The 22,454-nt window shown below is 38.6% G+C and overlaps 1 protein-coding gene across 1 annotated transcript in view; it reads right to left on the reverse strand.

The window, feature by feature from the left end:
* Positions 1-934: 934 nt before the first annotated feature.
* CHRFAM7A (CHRNA7 (exons 5-10) and FAM7A (exons A-E) fusion) overlaps positions 935-22,454 on the reverse strand; it is a 36,277-nt gene continuing 14,757 nt past the window's right edge. The window contains exons 3-10 of the mRNA XM_065847621.2: positions 17,782-17,826; positions 14,533-14,642; positions 9,213-9,292; positions 7,877-8,044; positions 7,294-7,488; positions 5,885-5,971; positions 5,119-5,228; positions 935-3,021 (exon numbers count right to left, since the gene is read on the reverse strand). Coding sequence (XP_065703693.1) covers positions 2,503-3,021; positions 5,119-5,228; positions 5,885-5,971; positions 7,294-7,488; positions 7,877-8,044; positions 9,213-9,292; positions 14,533-14,642; positions 17,782-17,826 — 1,314 coding nt within the window. The 3' untranslated portion in view covers positions 935-2,502. The remainder of the gene's footprint in view (positions 3,022-5,118; positions 5,229-5,884; positions 5,972-7,293; positions 7,489-7,876; positions 8,045-9,212; positions 9,293-14,532; positions 14,643-17,781; positions 17,827-22,454) is intronic.

A 22,454-nucleotide genomic window follows, 5' to 3' on the forward strand; every position in this document is an offset into this window, starting at 1 on the left:
GTGCTGGTGTCTCACAGCTGGTATTCGCTGACAGTATTACAAACTCTGTGCTAGGCTTTGGCAGGACTCCTCTAAAGGCCAAATACCAGTCTCCAGTTTTTAAGCGTAGGTGTGTCTGTCATTGATATTGAAGTTTACTGTCAAATTGTGAATTGCTTTTTCCATCCTTCTGTAGAAAACTCTGTATTTAGCAAGATGATTTCTACAGATACTGTAAATGGATTCAGGTGGAAAGAGGGGTACTCTCATGCTTTCTATGTTACATGCATCTTGTATTGTGATTGCAGTAGTTGTGTCCCATTGCACAAGGCGGTCCCCAGAGTATTTGTGTCTTCTTGAAAAATTCTTCTCCAACAGGACCCCAAAGACTAACTGGAACATTCTACGTAGCTACTTAAGGATACTTGCAGAAGGAAAAAATACCAATGCAAATCAACATTCGCATCAGGAAGCCTAGTCTAGAAACAATACTCAGAAGAGCAACACATGCCACATGATATGTGTAGTTATTCACAAATGAACAAAACTCACATTTCTAATTTTGGACTCATAGTTTCCTATTCATATGCAATCTACAAACTAGAAACTATTTGCAGGAATTATTGCATGGCTAATTCTTAATTTTTCCTGAAAGTATAGCTTCTTCACAGATAACTTGAGGCACAGTTTCAGGATGAACTTTCAAGAAGGATCGGAATGCTTTGCTCATGTCTTTGCTGTGCGAGATTCTGAACGAACCTTGAGGAAGACAGAATTCACAAACTGTGAGAAAAATCCTGCCTTCCTTTCACTCCTCCTGCCCTTTTCCTGGGCATGAAGGTGTTCACTCAGGTGATGGACTGTACCTGTGGTGACTCTAGGCTTGGTTTACATTAAATTTGAGCAGACTCTGAAAAGGAAATAGTTACCTAGGGAGAATGAGCATTTCAGTCACTTTATTTTAACCCATCTTAAGAGAGAAACTGAGGCCTTGAGTTTATTTCATAGTAAAAACATGGTACAACAACAGGCTTCCATTTGTGTCTCTGAGGACCTCAGCCAAAAAATTTGGGATTCTGTAGGATAAAGCAAGCAGTCAATGCTAAAGTAAGGCTCCCTCACATCTTTTCCCGCTTACATCACTGGTCAGGAATACTATGTGTCAGCAACAGGCTGATTCTCAGCTGTTTGTAGACACAAAGTTTCTGGTATTCTCAGCTCAGCCCTTTTCATTGAAATATTGAAGTCTCGTGAAAACTAAGCAGATTTTGATGGGAGAATTTCAGAATCAGAAAAAATGAAGTTATGAACTATTAGGTTTGTCTTTGCAAATGTCTGTGTAGACAAGATAATTTGTATTTAAGTCTTAACCTTCCGTTGGACATATATGCAGTGTGTATATATAAATATATATTTATACAGTTCATAGTTTATATCAAACCGAAGAAAGCTTTATTATTCATTAGTGCTCTCCAGATGATAAACTGAGCAGAGAAGGTGAAGTTTTCTTGTAAAAACATGTTATGGTGACTCAACAGGAGAAGGTCTATAAAGAGCTAAGCATACAACATTTGATTTTTAAATTAAAATCTTCATCTCAGGATTTAATGGCTTCTTTTCTGCTTTAGATTGTTCATTTATGCTTAAGCCTGTAAAAGACACTGAGTTACTTTTTCTATACTGGAATCTGGTTAACAGTAAAGAGACGAGTGTGTAATTTTTTTGATAGTTAAAAGGTCATCAGTTGAAAGACTGTCTTTCTGGGGAGAAGGAAGAAGTAGTAAACCCTGCAAAAATTACTGTGAAGCCTGTTTAAGGATTCAGACCAAACTTCTAGGTCAAATCCAGAAAGATATAGAAGGACAAGTTATGTGATGTTTCACCTTAATTTTCAGGTTTCTGGTGTCTCAGACAAATTCAGAATGCTGTAAAGGCCCATGTGCTCTATGTAAAATGCATGGAGGAAGTTTATGAGTCTTACTGGCTGTGAGTGAGCTGGAGAGCTGCATACCATAACTCGAGAAAAAGCAGTAACTGAAAAGCAACCTCTTTCTCCCTTTTCTCTCTGCTGTCTGAGCTTCCAGCTATTGGATTTAATCCTCTCCTAAATGTGTTTACAGTGACTCTTTCAAGTAGTTAAGATGGACCACCTTCTATTTTTTATAACAGAGTCTGGAAGAAGTGACATTCCTGACATTGCCTACCTGTTATTCTGTAACGGACAGTTCAAAAATGTGTAAGAGACGGTGGTGCGATACCGTGTCATTCTGAAGGGGCTCGCAGCTGCTTTGCATCTCCCATGGAAGAGAGCTCAGAGGAGCTGCGCACAGGCAGCCCGGGGGAATCCTTGGCTTCCCCTCTGAAATGGTGCTGCTTTTCCGAAAGGAACTCGGGACCAGAGAAGGGCGCAAAAGAAAGTGGACAATGAGAGGCAGCATACTCGTTAAAAACAAGCGATCAAACAAAACCCACACTCTTATTTGCTACATATCATACTTCAGAGAATCAGATTGTAGTTAGGAGTTAGGCAAAATCTTTAGACACAGCCTCTACAAAGTTTGGTGCTGACATTAATATACCAATTGTACAAATGATTGTGAAGACTGAAAAAGCCATCAAGCAGAGCCGATCCACTACAGAGGCTGCAAACTTCCATTCATTGCAAATTGCTTCCACTTCATCCTGGTCTCTGAACCGGTTTGCAATGTACCTGACCTCTTCCAAAATTTTTGCCAAATCTGGGTCACCTTCAGAGGGGTGCCCACTGTGCAGCAGGTTTTCTTCATCTGTTGGTGAGCAGGTCATCCTCCCACAGATCACTCCTGAATCAGTGGTAGGTGTACAGTGGACCCCTTCCAGCCCCCTAAACCCAATGTACAGCATATTGCCATTACTGGATTGCTGTCCACTCACAGTGTTCATCTCCATGCTTGACAGGCTGCATCGACGCTGTTTATGTTGACAGGCAGGACGCACTTTATCTTCCCCTGGTCTTTTCATCCTCAGAAACCAAGCACACCAGTTGAGAAGGATGATTCTTGTCTGAAAGAAAATTTTTGAGCATAAGCACATCTTGACACAGCCACAGTCTTTAGTATTGGTATTTTTGCAGCCTGGGTGACTGTCTGGTCCATGGTCTCTGTGTGCTCTCCTGTGCTTAACCTGCACAGGAGTTCTGGAAAATGGTGCCAGAGTTTTCCAGCTGATTAATTTGCCAATCACTGAGGCTGCTTTCTTATTCTAGCAGTGCTGTTGATCACTATTGGGAGTCCCCCCTTGCCTGATGGGAGTCTCCATAGTGTTGATTCTTCCTTGCACTTGAACTGCAGTATGGCAGCCTTTTCCATAGTTACTAGAAACCATGAATTAAAAAGCAAAACAAAACATAAAACCCCACAAACACTTACTGAAGAAGAATTACTTTATAATAGTCTTATTATAAATAATTACAATTCTTTGACTCATATTTGTGCTCTAGTATTAAATTCACATGACATTACTGTTTGGAGGGGGCTGCTAAAACAGATGCCATACTGGACTGGACCAAACCACCAAGCTCTATAATGTTTGAGCTCTGTTTTCATGTTGCTTTCGTGACAGTTGATTGCAGAGTTTAGAAAACAGATCTGGATATAGCACAGAGAAAAGATGGAAAAATTATTTTGATTTTTTAAGAATATTTTGAAAATTTAATCAGTGTATATCATTTTATTGTTTTCTATGTTGCCTTAATCCAGCCTTACGGAAAGTGCAGGCAAGGCAGAGACTGTTTCAGTTCAGATTCAAGCTTCTGTAATTTATTTGTCAGATTTTAAGAGCTCATTCCAGTGTTTCTTTTCCAGAGAACTAATTAAATTTTATTGTCTCATATAATGTGAAAAATCTTATACTGTAATTAATATTAGATTTGGTCCATTTATTCTGACTGTGGATTGCCACTCAGAGTAGATATTATATCCAGGCAAACATCCCAACCAGAGACAGATCTTGCCCTGTTACTCTATTTACATTCTGAGGTTTTACCAAGAAGGATAATATTCCATTAACTGAGGGCCTGATCCAAAATCCACCACTATCCCAATAACATTTCATGGACTTCAGCTTCTCAACACTAAAGCTCACTCCTCCACCTCAAGTACACTGTTTCCTGAGGATGTCTGGCTCAGTACTAAACACTGGTCCCCTTCAGGTCATCAAACACACGTCTAAAGATACATCTTTTATTCATTGGAATTTATTTTAAAGTCACTAACCCAGAATAGGCCAGGGAATAGCTCATTATCTCTTGACTGCAGGGCACTGCTGTATGTACATTCTTTTTGCCTAATCAGGATAATAATAACTTATTGTTCTGGAGAGAAGAAAAAAAGGGAAAAGGGTCTTTCCATCTTCAGTAATGCCTGATGCTGCTGTGAGCTGGGTGAAGTCAGGAAGAGTGGCCAGTTAGCTGACGATACTCATCTATATTTTGTAATCCAATATCAGCGTAATGTTCTCTGTAAAAACAACCACTTACAGAAGTACAGTATAATGAAAGTTGTATGTGCTTAGGAAAATACTTTAATTTTTCTTTGCACTTTACAGATGTTTTTGACAAGGGGTGTAAAGACAAGGAATTTCAGAGCAAGTTTCTTTTCCAGTTTAGCAGCCCTCTTTAACAAGTGTTTATTAGGCTCCTGATGTGTCTGTATGCACAGCAGCTAAATATATAGCAGTTGCATGGTTGAACCTTGAGGCTACTGTATTTCATGGATTTATAATCTCCATCAGCACCTTATTCTTTCCTTCTAATTGTTTCACTTCTGACATCTGCAGCTTATTAAAATATCACCTTCACTTATATATTTAGGTTTTAGCAAAATCCTGAGGTACTTCTAGCTGTTGTGAAAGAGATTCTGAATATAGAAGCAAGTTGAGGTATATTCATTCTCTCTCTCACACATAGATGCTCTCTGGGAATCAAACCACATGAAAGGTATCTGGCCATCTCATTTCTGGTGAAACTACTTTTCAAAACAAAGCCTTTAGGAAGGACTTTATGTTTTTAACAGTAAGAAGTAGACATGGGTCACTAGCTACTCTATCACATCCCTGAACTGGATGTTTATGCAATGGATAGTAATGAAAATCAAACCTTACCCATTTAGGCATTTTCCCCCCATCTGGATCATGATGATGATATTGTAGAACAATAACAGTGACAACAACAGAAAGACCAACGATAATCATAGTGCTGGCAAAATACTGAGCTGCAAAATAAACAGATAATTACAGCAATATACTTTGGTTGATATAGCTTTATAGCTATAAGAGGTATTCATATACATGCATACGTGGTGCTAAATTCTTTTTCCAGTGTATAGTGATACACATACTGCTTTAGGTATTTCTGAAACATTTCTCAAAAGCAGACAGAGCAGCAGTCACTTGAGAGGAGACCAGTCTTTAGTAATTGTCTTTGTGGAACTGAGCACCTGCCTTTTCTAAGCAACCTTGAAAACAATTGTCCTCCTAATTTTCTTTCACCAGTATTGTGGGGACTGGCTAATACTTCTTTTGAGAAGTTTATCTTTGTTTCAGCAGTTATAGTGGGAAGATTTAATCATGTTTAGCTTTGTATTCCTAATGTCTAGTCAGTTGTGTCAAAACTGCAACAACTTCCGTGGCTAACTGACTCCCTTATGCTTTCCCAAAAGACACATATGTTCTCTGTTTTGTTCAGAGTAGAAAGCATGGAAGTTGTATAAGGAATCAACCCATCAGAGCTTCTCATCAATTGGCAACATTTTTTGAATTCAGTTGCAGTAGGCCAATGTAAACGTAGTAATTTGCCTTACTACTGGTAAAGTCACTGCCCCTCATTTAACAAAAGATAAAAAGTGAATAAAAGCTGTAGTTAGCTTACCAATTAAGGGCACAGAATCAGATGTTGCTGGCATAATTTCAGCCACAAGCAACATGAAGACAGTGAGAGACAATAAGACTGTTATACCTGAAAGATAAACATGAAGTATGAAATTAGATCAGCAGGTTGTGATTACAAGGCAGTAAGAAGCAGAAAATGAACCCGAAGGAAGGCTCTTTGCAAGATACATTCCCACAGTTACCCTTGCACCAGCACATTAGTGGTGCTCCTGTCCTTTCTTGTATTACCTCAAGTTCAGGGTAGCAGTGCTGCCAAACTAGTACCAATGCCTGCACAGACGTATATATTTTTAGGCCCTTGTAGCTGTTGAGCTTTTATCACCATTTGCTAATTAGCTGAGGTAATTCAAAGTAATTCTTGCTGCTCGTTTGCTTTAGAAACATGGTGTGATTTTGAGTATTTGAACGTATGACACTTGATTAATTGACATGGAAGCTACAGGTGGTGTAATGCATAATATTCCTGAAAAACAGCTTTGCTCTCCTGGACAGACTTTGATATCTTCTGATATCAGCTGCTGGGTCCTGCACGTGGGTATGCCCAGGCTGTCTTGACAGTTGATTTTTGGAGTCTGACTTCTGCTGCTCAGTGACAAGTTCCCATCTTTCTGGAACAGGACTCACTTAGGACTGGTCTCAAGCAATAAGTCATTGTAAGGTGGAAAAGGATTTAGGAACAAAGAATGAATCTTAAAATATGAAGAGGGACTTCTTGATTAGAGAGGCTATTACTCAATTAAAGTATGTTCTGGAGAAATGTCAGTTCTGTTTCTACCTTTTAACAGCTATTTTCACTTAGTAGAAGCCAGTGTATCTACAGTTTTGTATGAGGCAAAATGTTTCATTATATATTTAACCTCCACCTTAAGGACCAAGTACTTAAAGTCATTGGATTTGTTTCATGAGCCAATACTGTAGTTTAAATTTGCTATAAAAATTAAATAGTAGCAGTTAGAATCAGTATTTCTGAGAAGGCACCTTAGGCTCTTAATACAACTCACTATTAAAAAGAAATATTAAGAAGAATTCCATGTTAAAGTGTTCAAATGCACATTTGTAAACTTAAGCTTTACTCAGTGAATATGGGATTTTTCATCAGCAGATAAACATCAAAAAATGAAGCCCTGCTTCCTAAGGAAGGCAGTCAGGAATTGTCGTGCTTCTGCTCGGTTGGCTGGAATTTCTCCATTTCACAACTTCAGCGTAGCCTAGGCTGAGAGCAAGGCTTAAACATCACATGGCGTCAGCATCAAACAGTAAAAATAGCTCATGAGCCAGAAAAGGGTACACAAGCTATTCCTCCTTGCCTACTAAGACTGTTCAAAAAACTTTAAAAGGGACGACTTCCTTTGGTTCAGTCTTACTTAAAATATCCTATTACGGATTTACCTAGTGAGATCTTTTCTCCTGAGTCTGCAGGAAGCAGAAAAACTAACAAAGCAAGTGCTGATATCAGTACACAGGGAATAAGAAGATTGAGTCCATAATAGAGAGTCCTACGTCGCATAGTTACTGTGAATGTTACATCTGGGTAAGGTTCTTTACAACATTCATAAAAACTCTCAGTTCTCTTCCCAGGAACTCCTGTGGAGGAGGGAAAAGGAAGAAAAGCATAAATTAATGTGAATAAACCATGTTATGTAGTGATTATTTTTAAGAAGGATAAATGTAGCTTCCTAAGTTTTACTATAGGTAAAACAATTTCTTTAAGCTTAATTCCCAATTAAGTCATTTTTGTCAGATAATAAAGGAAAATCAGACAAAAGATACTTAGTGAATTCAAGCAGCAATTTTGTGACCTACTTTTTATGGTGATTTTCACCTGACATCCGTTCTCAGACTTTCAAATGTCACTAGCTAGGTCATTTATTAATTTAATTTCTGTCTTCACTTCCCAATCATTATTCCATCCATTTCAGCAGTGGAGGCAAGGTTGTAAGTTCACAGTGTAAATAAGAAATCAAGAGCTTACCTACTAAATCCCACTCTCCATTTGAAATATAGCCAGAAATATCTGCTTCTTGCATTTGTAAGTCCAAGGACCAGCCTCCGTAAGTCCAGGATCCAAACTTGAGGTTGCACTTCTGAACGTCAAATGGAAACCAGCGCACATCTATGTAGCACGAGCTTTTAAATATGCCTAGGTTGGATTTTAAATACCACTTAATTTAAATGCTTGTTCCACATAATTTTACATACATTTTGTCACCAGATCTTGTTCTACATTGTGCCCTCAGTTTTTTATTGGTCAAGCATATTTAATCTCAGTTGTGTCTTGACTTGTAAATAGCAAGAGTCAGGCACAGAAATGGGAAAGAACTGCACTATTAACTATTTTTGAACTACATTTCCATTTTGTCACATACTGGGACAATATTTAGAGGAGAGCTCAGATTTTCTAGATACTGTATTTTAGAAAAAGATGAAGCAGAATATGCAGTCCATTTCTTCTGTTTCTTTTACTGAATAAAATAAGAAATCTTGAAAGATTTCTATCTTTTACATTATCTTGATTTATTCAGGAAAGCTAGCTTCTTATTTTTCATTTGTTGAGTCAGGCCCTGTCATTTAGCAGCTTTCAGAATTGAACTGAAAACCCCCCATCAAATGGAACATCTTAAATGAAAAGTAACAGCAGACCCTTGCAATCCTCTGAGGATCTTAGATGGAAAACCTCATTTGTCTGGAAGGCACTTGGCTCTGTTGCTGCAGTTTCTAAAATTCAGATTCTAGGAATAGTTAATTCTAAGAATTATGCTAATTGAGTTTGGGAACAGAAACAGTATTTCGCTGCTATACATCCAGAGAGTCAGTGATGTATTCCTGATATCACATGAATGTCAAACACAGACTACTTTCCTTTCAGACCAAAAATTACTTTAATGAAGCATCCAGTGAATAATTTCCAATAGAAGATACATCCAAGATGTTGCTAAGAATCTTACTACGAAGTTCATATATTAGTAGAAGAAACAGCCAAATTAATGATTTTTTAAAATTAAGCATTGCCATGCTTTAATAAACAAGATCTTTTTTAGATTGAGTTTTTATTTTTATCTTCTTTTATACTTCCACACTTCTGAAATAGTGCATTACAGAAGAATTTACATAATTGCAATAAAAAAATTATCATGGTGGTTTTCTTACAGAAGTGTTAACCATGTAATTCACGATGCATCTAGGCTTAAATCACTAAGATTATAATAGCTAGTTAAATTTAAAAAATCAGACAATTGATGTCAAATTTGAAACCTCACCATATATAAGTAGTCTGAGTTATCAAAATTTACAGCATGCAAGCAGCCTACCTGGCGGCAGATATTGGCAATGTCCTGAAGAATTGACTAAAACATTAGTGTGAAATGTTGCATCAAATCTTTCATCAGCACTAGAATAGGGAAGAAACAAAATGGGTTATATGCTCTTTGGCTAAGAATATGTGAGACAAATATGCTCTTCAGGAAAGGATTATTTCTCCCCAAAAACGTGACAGCTTTTCTCCTGTCACCAGTTCTCTGTGACCTCAGAGTAACTGGCCTGATACTCTTGGGTTTGTTCCTGAAGAGCAGCAGTGAGGGTGAGCCACCTGGCTCTCGCTGCTCACCTGTCCCACTGCGGTCCTTACAGTGCCGTGGTTCCATTTATTTCCATTTGGAAAGTAAGCACTTTTCGCAAACTTCTCAAGCAGCTGTACAAGGAAATCTGTTCTCTTGCTGTCTACATTAACAGCAGCTAAGGAATACTGAGGAGATGGATACTCCAGTGTTCATCCTACCTATTTGCATGGCTGAATGTTATTACTATAATACATGTCATGCGTAAGACTGTTTAATGCAGCTCCAGCCTTTATTATCTACTTCAGAACCCACAAACTGATTTCAGCAAAAAGAAAAACCCTACTAGAGGTGCCAGTGTAGTGGTGCTAGCCGTTCATAATGTTACCTGGAGAATGCTTCAAATCATGAACTGACAGCTAGTGCCAAGGAATATCTCAGCTACATATTTGACACTATAAACCAGGAATTTGCTAGGCATTAACATGTTAAGAACCTCTTGATGGGAAACAACCTATTTTCAAACATTTAGATGATGAAATAAAGACTCTTTCCTATGAAAAGTTAAGTTTGCTGACTTTAATCTAAACATCTTAAACAGAGTGGTTTCTTAGCATTGCTATGGATATACACTCATACAGTATTGTGCTCTATTTTACAGTTCTTGTTTACTACTGCAGGATTTTGTGATAAGGTATTGCAGATTCTGATCTATACCTCCTTTAAATTTTGGGGCCTAGGTATTCAAGAAATTGTCATAGCTACTGAAGTTGGTGTCTAGATTAAATTGCACAGAATGTACTGGCAAGGTACTAGCAGTACGTGATCTCTGCATCTCAAAATTATTTCAGGAACTGCCCAGTTGAGGTCACATCTGATGGCTGTTGGCCCTGATTGTAGACACAGGCTCCTTTCTCGGGCTTCCGTTTGTGCAGGGGATCAGCAGAATGAGACATAGGCTGTTGCACTTTGTTGCGTTCTTTGTAGTTTCCCAACAGTCACCTTGTGGGGACAGGTTGGTGCAGAAGGCAAATCCAGTGCCAGCTGCCCTGGGGCAGGACGAAGGAGGTCGCGTGAGCCTCAGGGTCTGGCTTCTTGCTGCGGTCTGTGCTTTTGTTCATCTAAAAACCTGTGTTGTCTCTAGGACAGTTTGAGCATGAAAAGTCTCTGATGTCTCTGCCTATTAGTGGTTTAGCATTTCAGAATAGTCTAAAAACCTTCTAAAACATCATCAGAAAAATAAGGTAAGAATCTGAGATGGAGAGACAGTGAAATATTTGAAATTCTGGCAGAAAATGAAGTATAATAATGGCAAATTTTTCCAGCAGGAAAACCTGTACTGAAATATTTCTTTTTAAAAGAGGACTTCAATATTTGATCTATTCTGATGCAAATTTTGTATCTCACAAGCTAAAATGAAGCAATCTTTATTTTAATCATCATTACTTTGCATTTTATTTTCATCTTATGTATTGTAAGAAATTACATTTAAATAATATCTGGACTGGTCTTGGAAATACACAGACAAGAAAAAACTAAATCCAAGTAATTACTTTCCCACCTGCAGTTGCACTTTTTTCCTGTGGCGAGCAGAAGGCTCACAGAGTTGAAAATCTTTGCAACTATTTAATTTGCACTCTGAAGACAAGCAGAAAAGTCTGAATAGTGTGTATGTTGCATGAAGGGATTGTAGCACTTTGAGGGGAGCAGGCAGCTGCGCTGAGGCAGTGGAGCTGCCGTAGCCGGCTCTGGGCTCTGCTGCCGCCGCCCAGCTCACAGCTGGACCCTGCACTCGGGGCAGCTTCTCCTCCAGCTGGAGCACTAATTGTTTTCTCCCCCCTCATCCTGGCTGCCTGTTTTCATGACATTTGTAAGAAACTGGTGCTGCTAAAATCTCTGCTGATTGCACTGCTAAGTTTGGCAGAAACAGATTTAGAGGATATCGGGGAAAGAAGCAGCAAGATCATACACAAGCACATATATTCACACAGGTGTGCACACACACAGAGGCATAAGTCTCATTTCCTTGGAAAAACAGACTTAAAGTCCTGCAACAGGTTTCTATATTAGACATAGACAAATAATGCCTTTGACTTGAAATCAATAACGGCTACATGGTGAAACTCAAGTAGTCAAATCTAGGATGTAAAAATATCCATGTCACACAAATTACTTGTACAGGATAAACTAATGACTAGAAGTAAAATTCTTAGCCTCCTAGGCTAGGTTCTGTCTGTTCTCTTCCCCATGAGCAGAGCGCAGTTTGGCATTGGGGCTCCTTCTAAGACCTTGCTACTCTTCCTGGTAATTGGCAAAAATAAGTTTCCAAAGGACACGAGTGACCAAGGAACCTGGGTTTCTTTGCCATGTGATTTTCCCTTTAAGAAAACACATTCTTGAAAGAATATCAAGAGGTACATAGAATCAAATATCAAATTATTTTTTTCTGAAAAAGGAGCATGTGTTTTCCACAGTGTGTTGCTTATTGTTTTTGAAATACAGTGCTTCAGTTGGGAATCCACCAAGTAGCTATGCCTTTGCTTGATGAGACTCTGTGCTCAAATGTAATGATAGAAAAACATTTCTTCAGGATATAACCACTCGAAAGTATACACTGACTGTAGTACATTGAGATGACAAAGCTGTACATAGCAGATATAATCCCACTGGGACCAATCTGGAGAATCTCAGGTTTATGAAACTGGAAAAATGAAACTGCTAAATGAGACATAACTACCAGAATTGTTGTTATTCCATAAAGTACTGGACACTATATAGGTGTTTGGAAAATAATACCGCCAGAAATGAGGACTTTTATTAACAAAGTGGAAGAGAGCCACACATGACACTAACTCAATCCTAGAATTTGTACATAGGCCAAGATTTTCTTCCCTCAGAAAAACTACAGATGAACTGGCCCTGCTCTCTTCACAATAGACTGGTTCTAAAACTTAATACAGCTGCCACTAGTTTCTCTGTACGAGGCTGCAGCAAGATGCATAAAGGCTCCAGACATAGTGAAACATGCATTCATTAAAATGAAAAATGAATTCATTAATTTATTTGTAACTGCAGATGCATGTTGCTAATGAAGTGTATAGAAACTGAAAGCATCTATCTCAAAATAAGATGACACTATAAGAGAACACCATAACATTCCCAATCCAATTTCTTTCAGGACGAAGAATTTGTTTTAAATAGCTTTGCTCTCTGACTAAACTCTGATTAAGATTTTTAATTAGATATGTGTTTGAAATAGAAACACTGTAGCATAATTACTTTATGATTGTGCCATAGTTACAATCACAAGATTAAAAAACCTGTATTAACACAAGGCTAGTGTTTTCGTTTTTTCAGGTTATTTAGTTACCCTTCTCATTCTATAATGCGCTTCACCTACAGTTAGTGTGTATGTATTAATATTACTAATTTCTAAATAAAAATACCCTTTTATTTTGGGTATACTTGCTTAAATCAAGCATAAATCCTAAGACACATTGAAAGTGTCTCTCAGGTATGTGATGTATGCGAGCAAGAATCTTGTCATAATTTATTCTTTTGGAAACCTCTGAGCTGCTGTTGTAGACTACCAGTTTCATGGCATACACAGCATGTTATTCAGCAGAAAAATAGAAAGGAATGTGTGATTTGTTGGATTCTCCCAAGAATGCTGCTTTTTACGGAATCAAGTTAGCTAGGAATAAATGCTCAAGAGAACAAATTTGCATTGAAAAATACATTAAGCAAGGTTAATGTTGCAAAAACACCTGTCCAGGTTGGATGCTGCTCCATTTTGTGTACAGAGCTTTTGAAAGGTTTTTTAGGCTGGTGTGTGGACAACTGAAGCGCTAATTGCCATGCTCAAACCTAACAAGAAGTAATCTTGACAGGCAGCTACCGTAAGTATGGTGAACTCTAGTGGAGATCACCTCGAATCATTTAGTGTTAATTGTACCTTTGAGAGGAGCACTGCAGCATGTGTGAGCCAAGCAGGAACGCAGGCCCTGGGGAGAGGCACTAAGGAGCTGACAAGTGCTGTCACTGCCTGCTGTTACCACTCATGACAATTCAACACCACCTGTGACAGTGACATTGATCATAGAAGTGATCATCAAGTGGCAAAAGGGAGCATAACTGCAGCTGACACATTGGGTACAGCTCTTCTCTAGGGCTTGTTCCAACAAAAAGCAGCTCCTGTGGGGAGGGGGAATCAGGTCGATAAACACAGCAGGGCTGTCTTCTTAGTAGTCATATGGCAGAGAAGCAGAGGGAAAAAAGCCTTCAGGAAGACAAAAGGTTCATGTGATCTGCATGGACAAAAAAATAACAACATACCCTGGCTACCACAAAAGAGCCAGTTCAAGATGAACAAAGCAGATATGAGGCCTTTCCAGTACATGGTGAATAGCACACAGGCCCACAGCTGCAGAAAAAGGCAGGTTTTTAAAGAGCAGACAGCTCTCAGCACTTCATCTTTCTAAACTAAATTCCACAATAGGAGCTACCATATAATGGTGCAGCCAAAGAATCTCTCAATGTCAGCCAAAAGGTCTGCAGTGGATTGATGGCAACCTGTCTGTCCCAGAAATAAGCCCAGCTCAGAACAGGTAGTTTGAAGATGAGAGCAGCAAATATTCTAGCTGCTTTTGTAGCAGGAAGACAGAGTGACACCAAAACTGGACATGGGGAAAATGCAAACATGCTCACTGGCATTTACCTGTCCTGCCTCTGGTGAAACCCAAGCTAAAACTAGGCAAGCAGTCAAAAGTCAGATTTGAATTCACCAGTAAACATTTAGACCAAACAAATAATTTACAAGGAAATCATTGCTTCCTGTGCCATTAAACACAGGCAGAAAAGTTTCATTTTCTAATAATCTCACAAAACCTAACTGGAATTTGTGGTAGGGAAGATGTTGTTTATATGAAGTATTTGTAAATATGACTTTCTGTTGTTTAAGAGGAGACTGGTAATTTTCCAGTATTCGAAAAACCTAGAAAGCTTTAGAAAAGTATTTTAAAGCCTTCCCTCCTTCCTCCCAAGGGAAAAAAAAAAAAAAAAAAGGTGTGTCTACCTGTTATAGAGAAGAATATCTGGCTTCCAAATCAGTCCATCAGGAAAACGGACATTCTTCACTCCTGGGTATTCAGACACGTTCCATTGTAGATAATGATCTATCCAGTACTAAGAAATACAGAAAGTAAGTTGGGTCATCTCATGCACTGATTTACTGTAGTTCTCTAGGGACTGGATAGCCTGAAACAATAGGTGTTCTCTTGTTAGCTTCAGGCAGTGAAATGTTTAGAAGGGGTGAATTAGGCCACCTAGAGCTCAATGAAAAGCTTAAAAATCCCATTTTCACTTTGCACAGCAGTGCACATAACAGCCTTTAAAGGAAGATTTGAGGTGCTTGTATTCTATTGTTCATGCTGTCTCAAGTGCCAGTTTGGGATAGAACAGATTTTCTTTCACAATTCATACATTAACTTCAATTATGTTTATCTTCATAGGCAACTTTGTTTTCTGTTGTTGGAAATTCTCAAGTTGTAATAATTTGATTACAGACACGAAGTGGAGCAGCCAACAGTCTCTACTGACAGGGAAAATAGCTGTTCTTCCATACTTATCTTGTTCGTTTTTTACTATGAATTTGTAGCACCTTGTCACTTGGACAATTGATCTGAATTTTGCATTGTTTTTTCCTTTTGCTTTACAGATAATAGTTTGTTACAGAAATCTTAAATCAGAATATCTGATTGGCTCTGTTCATAGTTTTTTCTTTACACTATCTGCTCCATTCATGGTTCTCTAGTTAAACTATGTGTATTTCTCATGCTTATCTCTACACAGCTTCTATAAGCCTCTCATCTCTTTTTTTCAGAAATTTTACATCAATTTTTACAGTAAATTTAAGTCTGTATTAGAGATAATGTTAAGCCAATTCTGTGGCTGCCCTGTTTAGCCATGTGTATAAAGTGCTTCCCATCCAGCTGGACACGAGCTGCCTCATTCTGGTTTTAGAGCTACAATCTAAACTGTAGATGAAGTACATTTGATGTGGATTAAAATAGCCAACGGCTTGGGGTACTTGCATTAGTATTAATCTGTATGACTAGGCAAGGCTCCTGCTGTAACTTAGATCAAGTGTAAGATTTTGATACTGAACAGCATTGCCATGGAGATAGTGGTCAGGATCAAAGAGTCTGCACGTATAAATACTACGTTTATATTCCCCTTTCTCCCAGGTTAGTTTTTATATTTACGTATTTCAGTGATGATTAGATTATACAGACATATGTATCAAGAAAGGGAGTGGAGAGGTATATTCAGGGAAGAAATTACTTCAGACCATGTAGCATAATAAAATGACAGATGATTGCCTTAAGCACGCTTTGAATCTGTCTAGTATACCATTAACAGACAGTTAATACAGAAACACATTTATTATTTTTTTAAATATGTACAGAGGTCATGAAGAGTGGCTCCATTTTTGTAGTAATCAAGTGATCTGCTCTTTACAATTTTAACATGCTCCACATACAGTATGTGCTAAGGTGAATAAATCAAAAGAAATATAGAATATATAAAAGAATCAGGAATTTCTTTAAGGAAAAAATGTCTTGATAAGGATGCTGAGGTATAAAAGAGAAGGAAAATAAGTGATAGATTCTTGAGTATGAATTGCCATCTGTTTCCTGGTAAGAAATCATAGCAGTTGTTGTAATTCTGCTCAAAGCCAAAAACATATTATATTTGACAGTTTTAATCTTACTGTACAACAAACCTGTAAAATCACATGAGCTGAATGCTTCTTTCATGTCAACTTTTCTTTGTGAATAAATGGAATAGCCAAGCTATCCTTCATAGGTCATTTGTTTGTAAGGCCTACCACAGTACAAGAGAGGTGCTGTGCAAAAAAATGTTACAATAAAAGAAAAAATACATTTTAATTGAATGAGCTGGTGAAAGAGACTGAAAGTGCAAAGTTTCTCTGGAAGCAGCAGGCTTGTCTTGAATAATGTAACTCTTCTGTAAACCTTTACTTAACACAAACAGTTCAGTTTCTGTAATACAGATGAGAATTAAACTAAGGGCAAATTCTCATCCTAGCTACTATTACATGGAGAAAGCTCCCCTTATCACCCCGTCTTTGTAAAGCTCAAAATGATAGTAGAAACGTTTTGTGGAAGCATCAGGAGCCCACAGTATTCAGCATGGTAAGAAGTATCTTCTTCATTTTAAGTCTTAGTTTTGCAGCTCTCTCACTAGTTAACTTTACAAAGAAAAGAAAGTCAAAATACTCTCCCTCTTGAATATTCTATTAACTGTTCCATTTCTTCAAAAGTGAGTCAAATTTACTCCTGCCCAGCAATGCCTGCCATGAGTTAGTGGGGGCAAAGCTCTCTGCTGTGCTATCTAATGGTAGCAGTAATTATGGTTAAATAATGAGAGGATGTGAAATTCTGTGACAACTGTGGCAACTAAACATTGCAACAAAAGGTAAAATAAAGTCACTGTTTGAAAAATGAACATCCTGTGTGGGCAAAAGGAACTGGGAAACCAGGAAAAAGTATACTGCTCCCAGCTGAACATTAGGAAATGGATGATCCAATACCCATTTAGTCATGTAACTGAGACAGAATTTGGAGATGTAACATAAAAAACCCTCCCATGTTCACAGTTAACTTCTGATGACAATCCTATGTTTGAAAAACAACATTTCAAACAACACGGGAATAGTATGGCCATTTTAATTAAAATCCTCTTGCATTTCTTAAGGAGATGGACAGCAAAGGAAGTAGGATGGCAGGGACATTCAGTTGGGACAATGGCAGCAGCTCTCAGGAGACAATGAACCTCTTTGGAGCAATATTTCCATTTTCAGAGTGCTGATCAGAACAGCTGTTACAGATGAAATGCATTTCTTGCATGTATAGTTCTCTTTCACAATCAAATGATTTATGACAACATAATGGATTTGTCAAAATGAATGATAAGGCACTTGCACCTCCAGTTACACTACTGGGGACTCTTACGACACTGGTATCTTATGACAATCAAGAGTTCAGCATGACTAAATCAACTATGATGAGTTAGTAACTTACTTAGATGTAGTGACTCAAATTATTAAAAGTTTTCAGAAATACCTGAAACATCATCAAGACCTAAATCTCAGCTTCACAGTTTTCCATTCAGTTTAGCTTTGTCCACTACGTAGCATGATATAAAACAAAAGCTTGAAAGTTTCGTAAAATTCAAACCTCTCACCAGATTAAACTCAAAGACCAAAGGGGAAAAAGAAATGCTTTGTTTCAGAACTCACCATTTGTAGCCAGATGTTTGTTGTTAATACTTGATTCTTTTCATCCTGAGAGGAAGAAATAAAAAAACATACAGTTAAAACAATACTGGTAAATATATTTTATTATTTTGGAATAGCCAGTTGTGCTAAGGTACCTTTTAAAGCAAAGGTAATCGTTGCCTCTAACTTTCTGCAACAAAAGTTTTACAGGTACTTTTTAATGTATTTTGTATTACCACAGTCTATTTCCTGAGGGTATCCTGCCAGACTCTTCCCTGGGCTTTATTTATTTCATAATACTCTTTACTAAAGGTCAATACTCTTTATTCTTTTGCTGCTGTTTGGTGGACTTGTAACCAAACAAAAGTCCTGAGACACCTTTAATTGAGACCATTTTAGAGCAGCACAATAGGAAAAAAATTAGTTACACAGCATGTAAAATCAAACACAGTGCAAAGGACAACTGTATTTTTAAAGCAAGTGAAGCCTTTTGAGGAACAGCATCAGTAAATGTATGCCAGTGTTACTAGGTCATGTATAATCACAACTAAATGTACAACATATAGTCAAAAAGATTTTAGGAAAAGATTGGTATAGTGCATGAATAAAGTCTGCCCTCAAATGCACATTCCTACCTTCCCTTAAAATGAAAAGTGAAGTAAAAAATATAAAGCAGCACAGACCACAGGTAGTTATTCAGCACTTTTCCTCTCTATTTTCTGCTTCATCACCTCCATGAACCTTTTTCAAAACTCTCAAGTGAACAACTAATTTAAATGGCATCCTGGGGAAAAAACCCTTTGGTTTCAGAAATACATTATTAAGCTGCATTGAATTAGCATGCTGAAGGCATTGCTGAAGATGCAGTCAGGCAAAGCAGTAATTAATTTGCAACAGTAGCTGTTATTCTCTAACCAAAAAAACATTAATTCGGTGCCTCTCTCAAAAACCTGCTTAGAGTGATACAGCACAACAAAACTAGTTTGCATGGGGTATTTAATTCATGAATGAAGAAACAATCCTTAAGAAATCACTCATATCGCCATGAACCAAAGTCTATAGACAAGTGTTGCAAATTAAGGACATGTAAAACCTAAATACATTTCTATTAATCATAGCCATTTTTAGGTCAGATGTAAATAACACAAGTGATACCTTATTATTAAAAGTTTGATAGCATCGTCTCAAAGCTCTGTGTGCTGTCCCAGATGAACGTGACAGGTTCCTATAACGCAGTGCCCCACCTGCTGCACCCGAGCAAAGCTGAGAGCACCTCTGCTGTGTGGTTTCTCTGCAGGGCAGACAGTGGTTGTGCTGCTTTGCACAGGCAGAACTGGCTACTCAAAGGTGCAGAGTGAGTCAGAATCCATTATGTTGTGGGAAGCTTGTTTCAGGACTATTAACTGAATGGCATGTACTTCTGCATGGTTAAATTCTGAGTTAAACTCACATTTTATTCCCAGTATGATCTCTTTCAACGCATGAATGGCCCCAGCCTTAGATGTTTCAAAACTCCCTTTTCAGTAGTAGGAAAAGATGTTACTAACGCTGGAGTGCTGCTGATGCTTAAGCTAATGATATGCCGTGGGGGTTTATTTTGAAGCCCTGAGCCCACAGGAGAGTCAGATGAACTATTTTAGGAGTACCAGAAAGGAGGTCTACTATCAACCAGCAGACAGAACCAGGCTAGAGAGCCACTATGGAGCAGTCCAGCTGGCAGAACCGAGGGGGACTTTTAATCCAGCTGTGCTGCTGACAGAATGGTTCAGCTGCTGGTCACACTTCCGAGCAGCTGGGCACATGGCAGAGCTGCCACAGCTTTGCCTGCAGGAGACTCTGCAGATGTTTTCTGAAAGCCAACAGTGGGATCTTTCACTCAAACCTGGCTCAAAGAGGGGATCCAAGAGTAACTCAAAGTAACTTGTAACTCAAAGTAACTTGTACAGTGAAGACAAGGCCTAAGCAAAGAAGGACCATGCTGCTTTCCTGGTGTTTCTTACTGTTATTTTAAGCATTTGGAGCCTGAAAGAGTATTTTTGAACAAAATAACTCCCCCATGGGTCACTATATTTAAGGTGCCATCAATGTTTGAATTGTAAATCCCATCATTGCTCTTCAGCTATAAAAACCTTCCTGCATGCTGAGACTTGGTTTATAAATGGTGGGGTTGGAGCAAAAGGCTTCCAGCATTTTGGTCATTATTGGATTGACTCAGCCATCGCTAGAGGAAAGATTCTGATTTTAGAGGGTTTGCCCTCTCTGTGGTCCCAAGTGAAGCTGGTGAAGGGTGGGGCAAGACACATCCTGCAGGCTTTCTCCAACTAGGGGACTTTACAGCAAAATACATTAACACTGTTTTTCGTCAGAGTTGTGCAGTACTCCACCATAAAATCATGGGTAGGCTTGAAATGCTTTGTAGAACTTCACCAGTTTTTGTCACTCTGCAATATTTTGTAAACACCTACAGAAAAAAAGGTTTAACACAAAAGCAAGGCAGCTCCTGTTACAAACCCCTTCTCCTATAATGGAGCAGAGAAAAAGGACTTCACAATATATTCTGAGATGCTGGGAAAATCAGTCAGAGATTGAGACCAGAAACTATATCATGGTTTTTGGATTATTGTGGTTTTTTTCCCATACCAGCAACTTTAGGTTGCTTGCTGGTCGGGTAGTGCTGGCCAAGCAGCAGGGTTAATGAGGAGCTGGGTTCCATTCGCACAGTGGGAGGTGGCTGGGAGGCTCCTTTAGTCTACTTGGTTCAGAAGTGTAGTCATGCTCTGTGAGGGCAGATGGCAAATTGCTACTGGCCTGCTTATCACATTATTTTATGGCAGTGCACTTAATGAAGGGATAGTAGCTGACATTAGGAAGACTCGAATGGTCCTCCATTTTTTGAGGGTAGAGTTAACAATTTCTGGAAGTTATTGAAGGGAAATGTAATGTTTCCATTCTTCCAGTTCAAATCTCTGATTTTGTCTCTCTTTTCAATTTAAAAAGTCTATCAGACCGATCACCTTTGGAGAAAGAATATCAGATCCTCACATTATCCTTCCCTTACCCTGAGTTCAACAGAATATATAAAGCAGAGAAGAAAATTTGACAATGCTTTGTGAAGGGCATTAGCCTGGACATTACATACTTTGTAAGGAGCATTATCTGCTGACTTTCAAAGGGATGTCAGTGCATCTAGCATCCCCACTAGAAAATATATGCAACAAAAAGCAAGGGAAAAAGAAGTAAAATAAGCCTGCGTGCCTATAGACTGGCATGCAGACAGTGACATGCAGCACCTAGCAAGAGAGACATACCTCTCAGAAGACCTGCATAAAGTGATGTACTGACTAAAATCTATCAGCTGTAATTCTTGCACTTCAAATCCAGATTCTTTATGTTTATATGGTTGAGTCTCACCTAAATTACAGAAAAAGTAATACTTCTTTGAACTGGGCTTGAATTACTATGAACCTTAATAACAGAGTTCGTAGAAACATTTTAAGACATCTCTTGTTATAGCAATACTGCTAGGTTCCTGATTGGTGCCTCGTAGCAAGACTGAAGTTAGTAATTGTAGTCTGAAGTTAAAAATGGGCTGGCAGCCAGTGAGATACATGTAAGGCACTTCCTTATAGATTTTCACTTTTGTTTGCTTGAATATTATGCTACTGAAACCAGCAGGTTAATCAGTTCATTAGCTCTTATCTCATTGCCTTAGCACTTACTCATTAAGTATTCTCAACATCTTCTGATCCACAATGTGAAATTGCTAGCACCTAATGATGTTTTTTCCCCACGTCATTTAAAACCCTGTTATGATTAATTTTTGCTTCACACAGCTTGGGGTTTTCTTCATCTTCCTTTTAAAGGTCATGCACTGAGCTCACTGAACTGTGTAAAGTAAAAAAGCCCAAATTCTTACAGGATTAGTACTGAGAGAATGGGCTGGAGGGTGAGTTAAGCACTCATAAAAACACCAGGTGACAAAAGATTGATGCTATGGCCATACTTTGGGCAGTCATAGTAATAAGATGAATCTGAGCTCCTAGAACCTTATGGAGAGTAGTGAAGGGGCTGGACTTCTCCATTCCTCCCCACGGTGCTGGTGCACACCAACACCCTGCGTGGCCAACCTCCAGGAGAAGCCAGAGCAGCATATGGTCCAGCTTCACCCTCCTGGAGTGCATCTGAAAACACCATAGAGACCTCAGTTCTTTATAGCACTAAATCAACATTGCAATTATCCTCCTCATGTGCCAAGGTTAGTGCTAAACTTTTCTATTGACAGTGGCTCATAGTGGTGCAGACAAAATTGAATTTTTCCATCTCAGGGGTGAGGATAAAAATCAGTTACCTAAAAAAGCCATCTTCTGCAAGGACATGGAAATGAAAACTGCAGCTGCCCGCCAAGGACTGCCTCTGGTCGTCCATCGGTGGGGGCTGAAGCTGCAGCAAGTCTTGATTCTGAAAAATGTAGTAGAGGGTGCAGAGTCTGGCTGCCCTGTAAGGGGTGCACATTCATTACCCTAATGCCTAAGGCATCACCTACACTGCACTTGCCAAATGGCAAGATTAATTAAAATGCAAATTTGGATGGAATTAAGGAATCTTAGGGGGAGGGGGGCTGTAGGAATGAAGAGCTAGACAGAGTTGGCAATGTGAAACAGGTTTTTTAGGTATCATAAAGATGAAGAAAAAGG

This window comes from Patagioenas fasciata, chromosome 12, assembly GCF_037038585.1.
Source record: "Patagioenas fasciata isolate bPatFas1 chromosome 12, bPatFas1.hap1, whole genome shotgun sequence".
Taxonomy (NCBI): Eukaryota; Metazoa; Chordata; class Aves; order Columbiformes; family Columbidae; genus Patagioenas; species Patagioenas fasciata.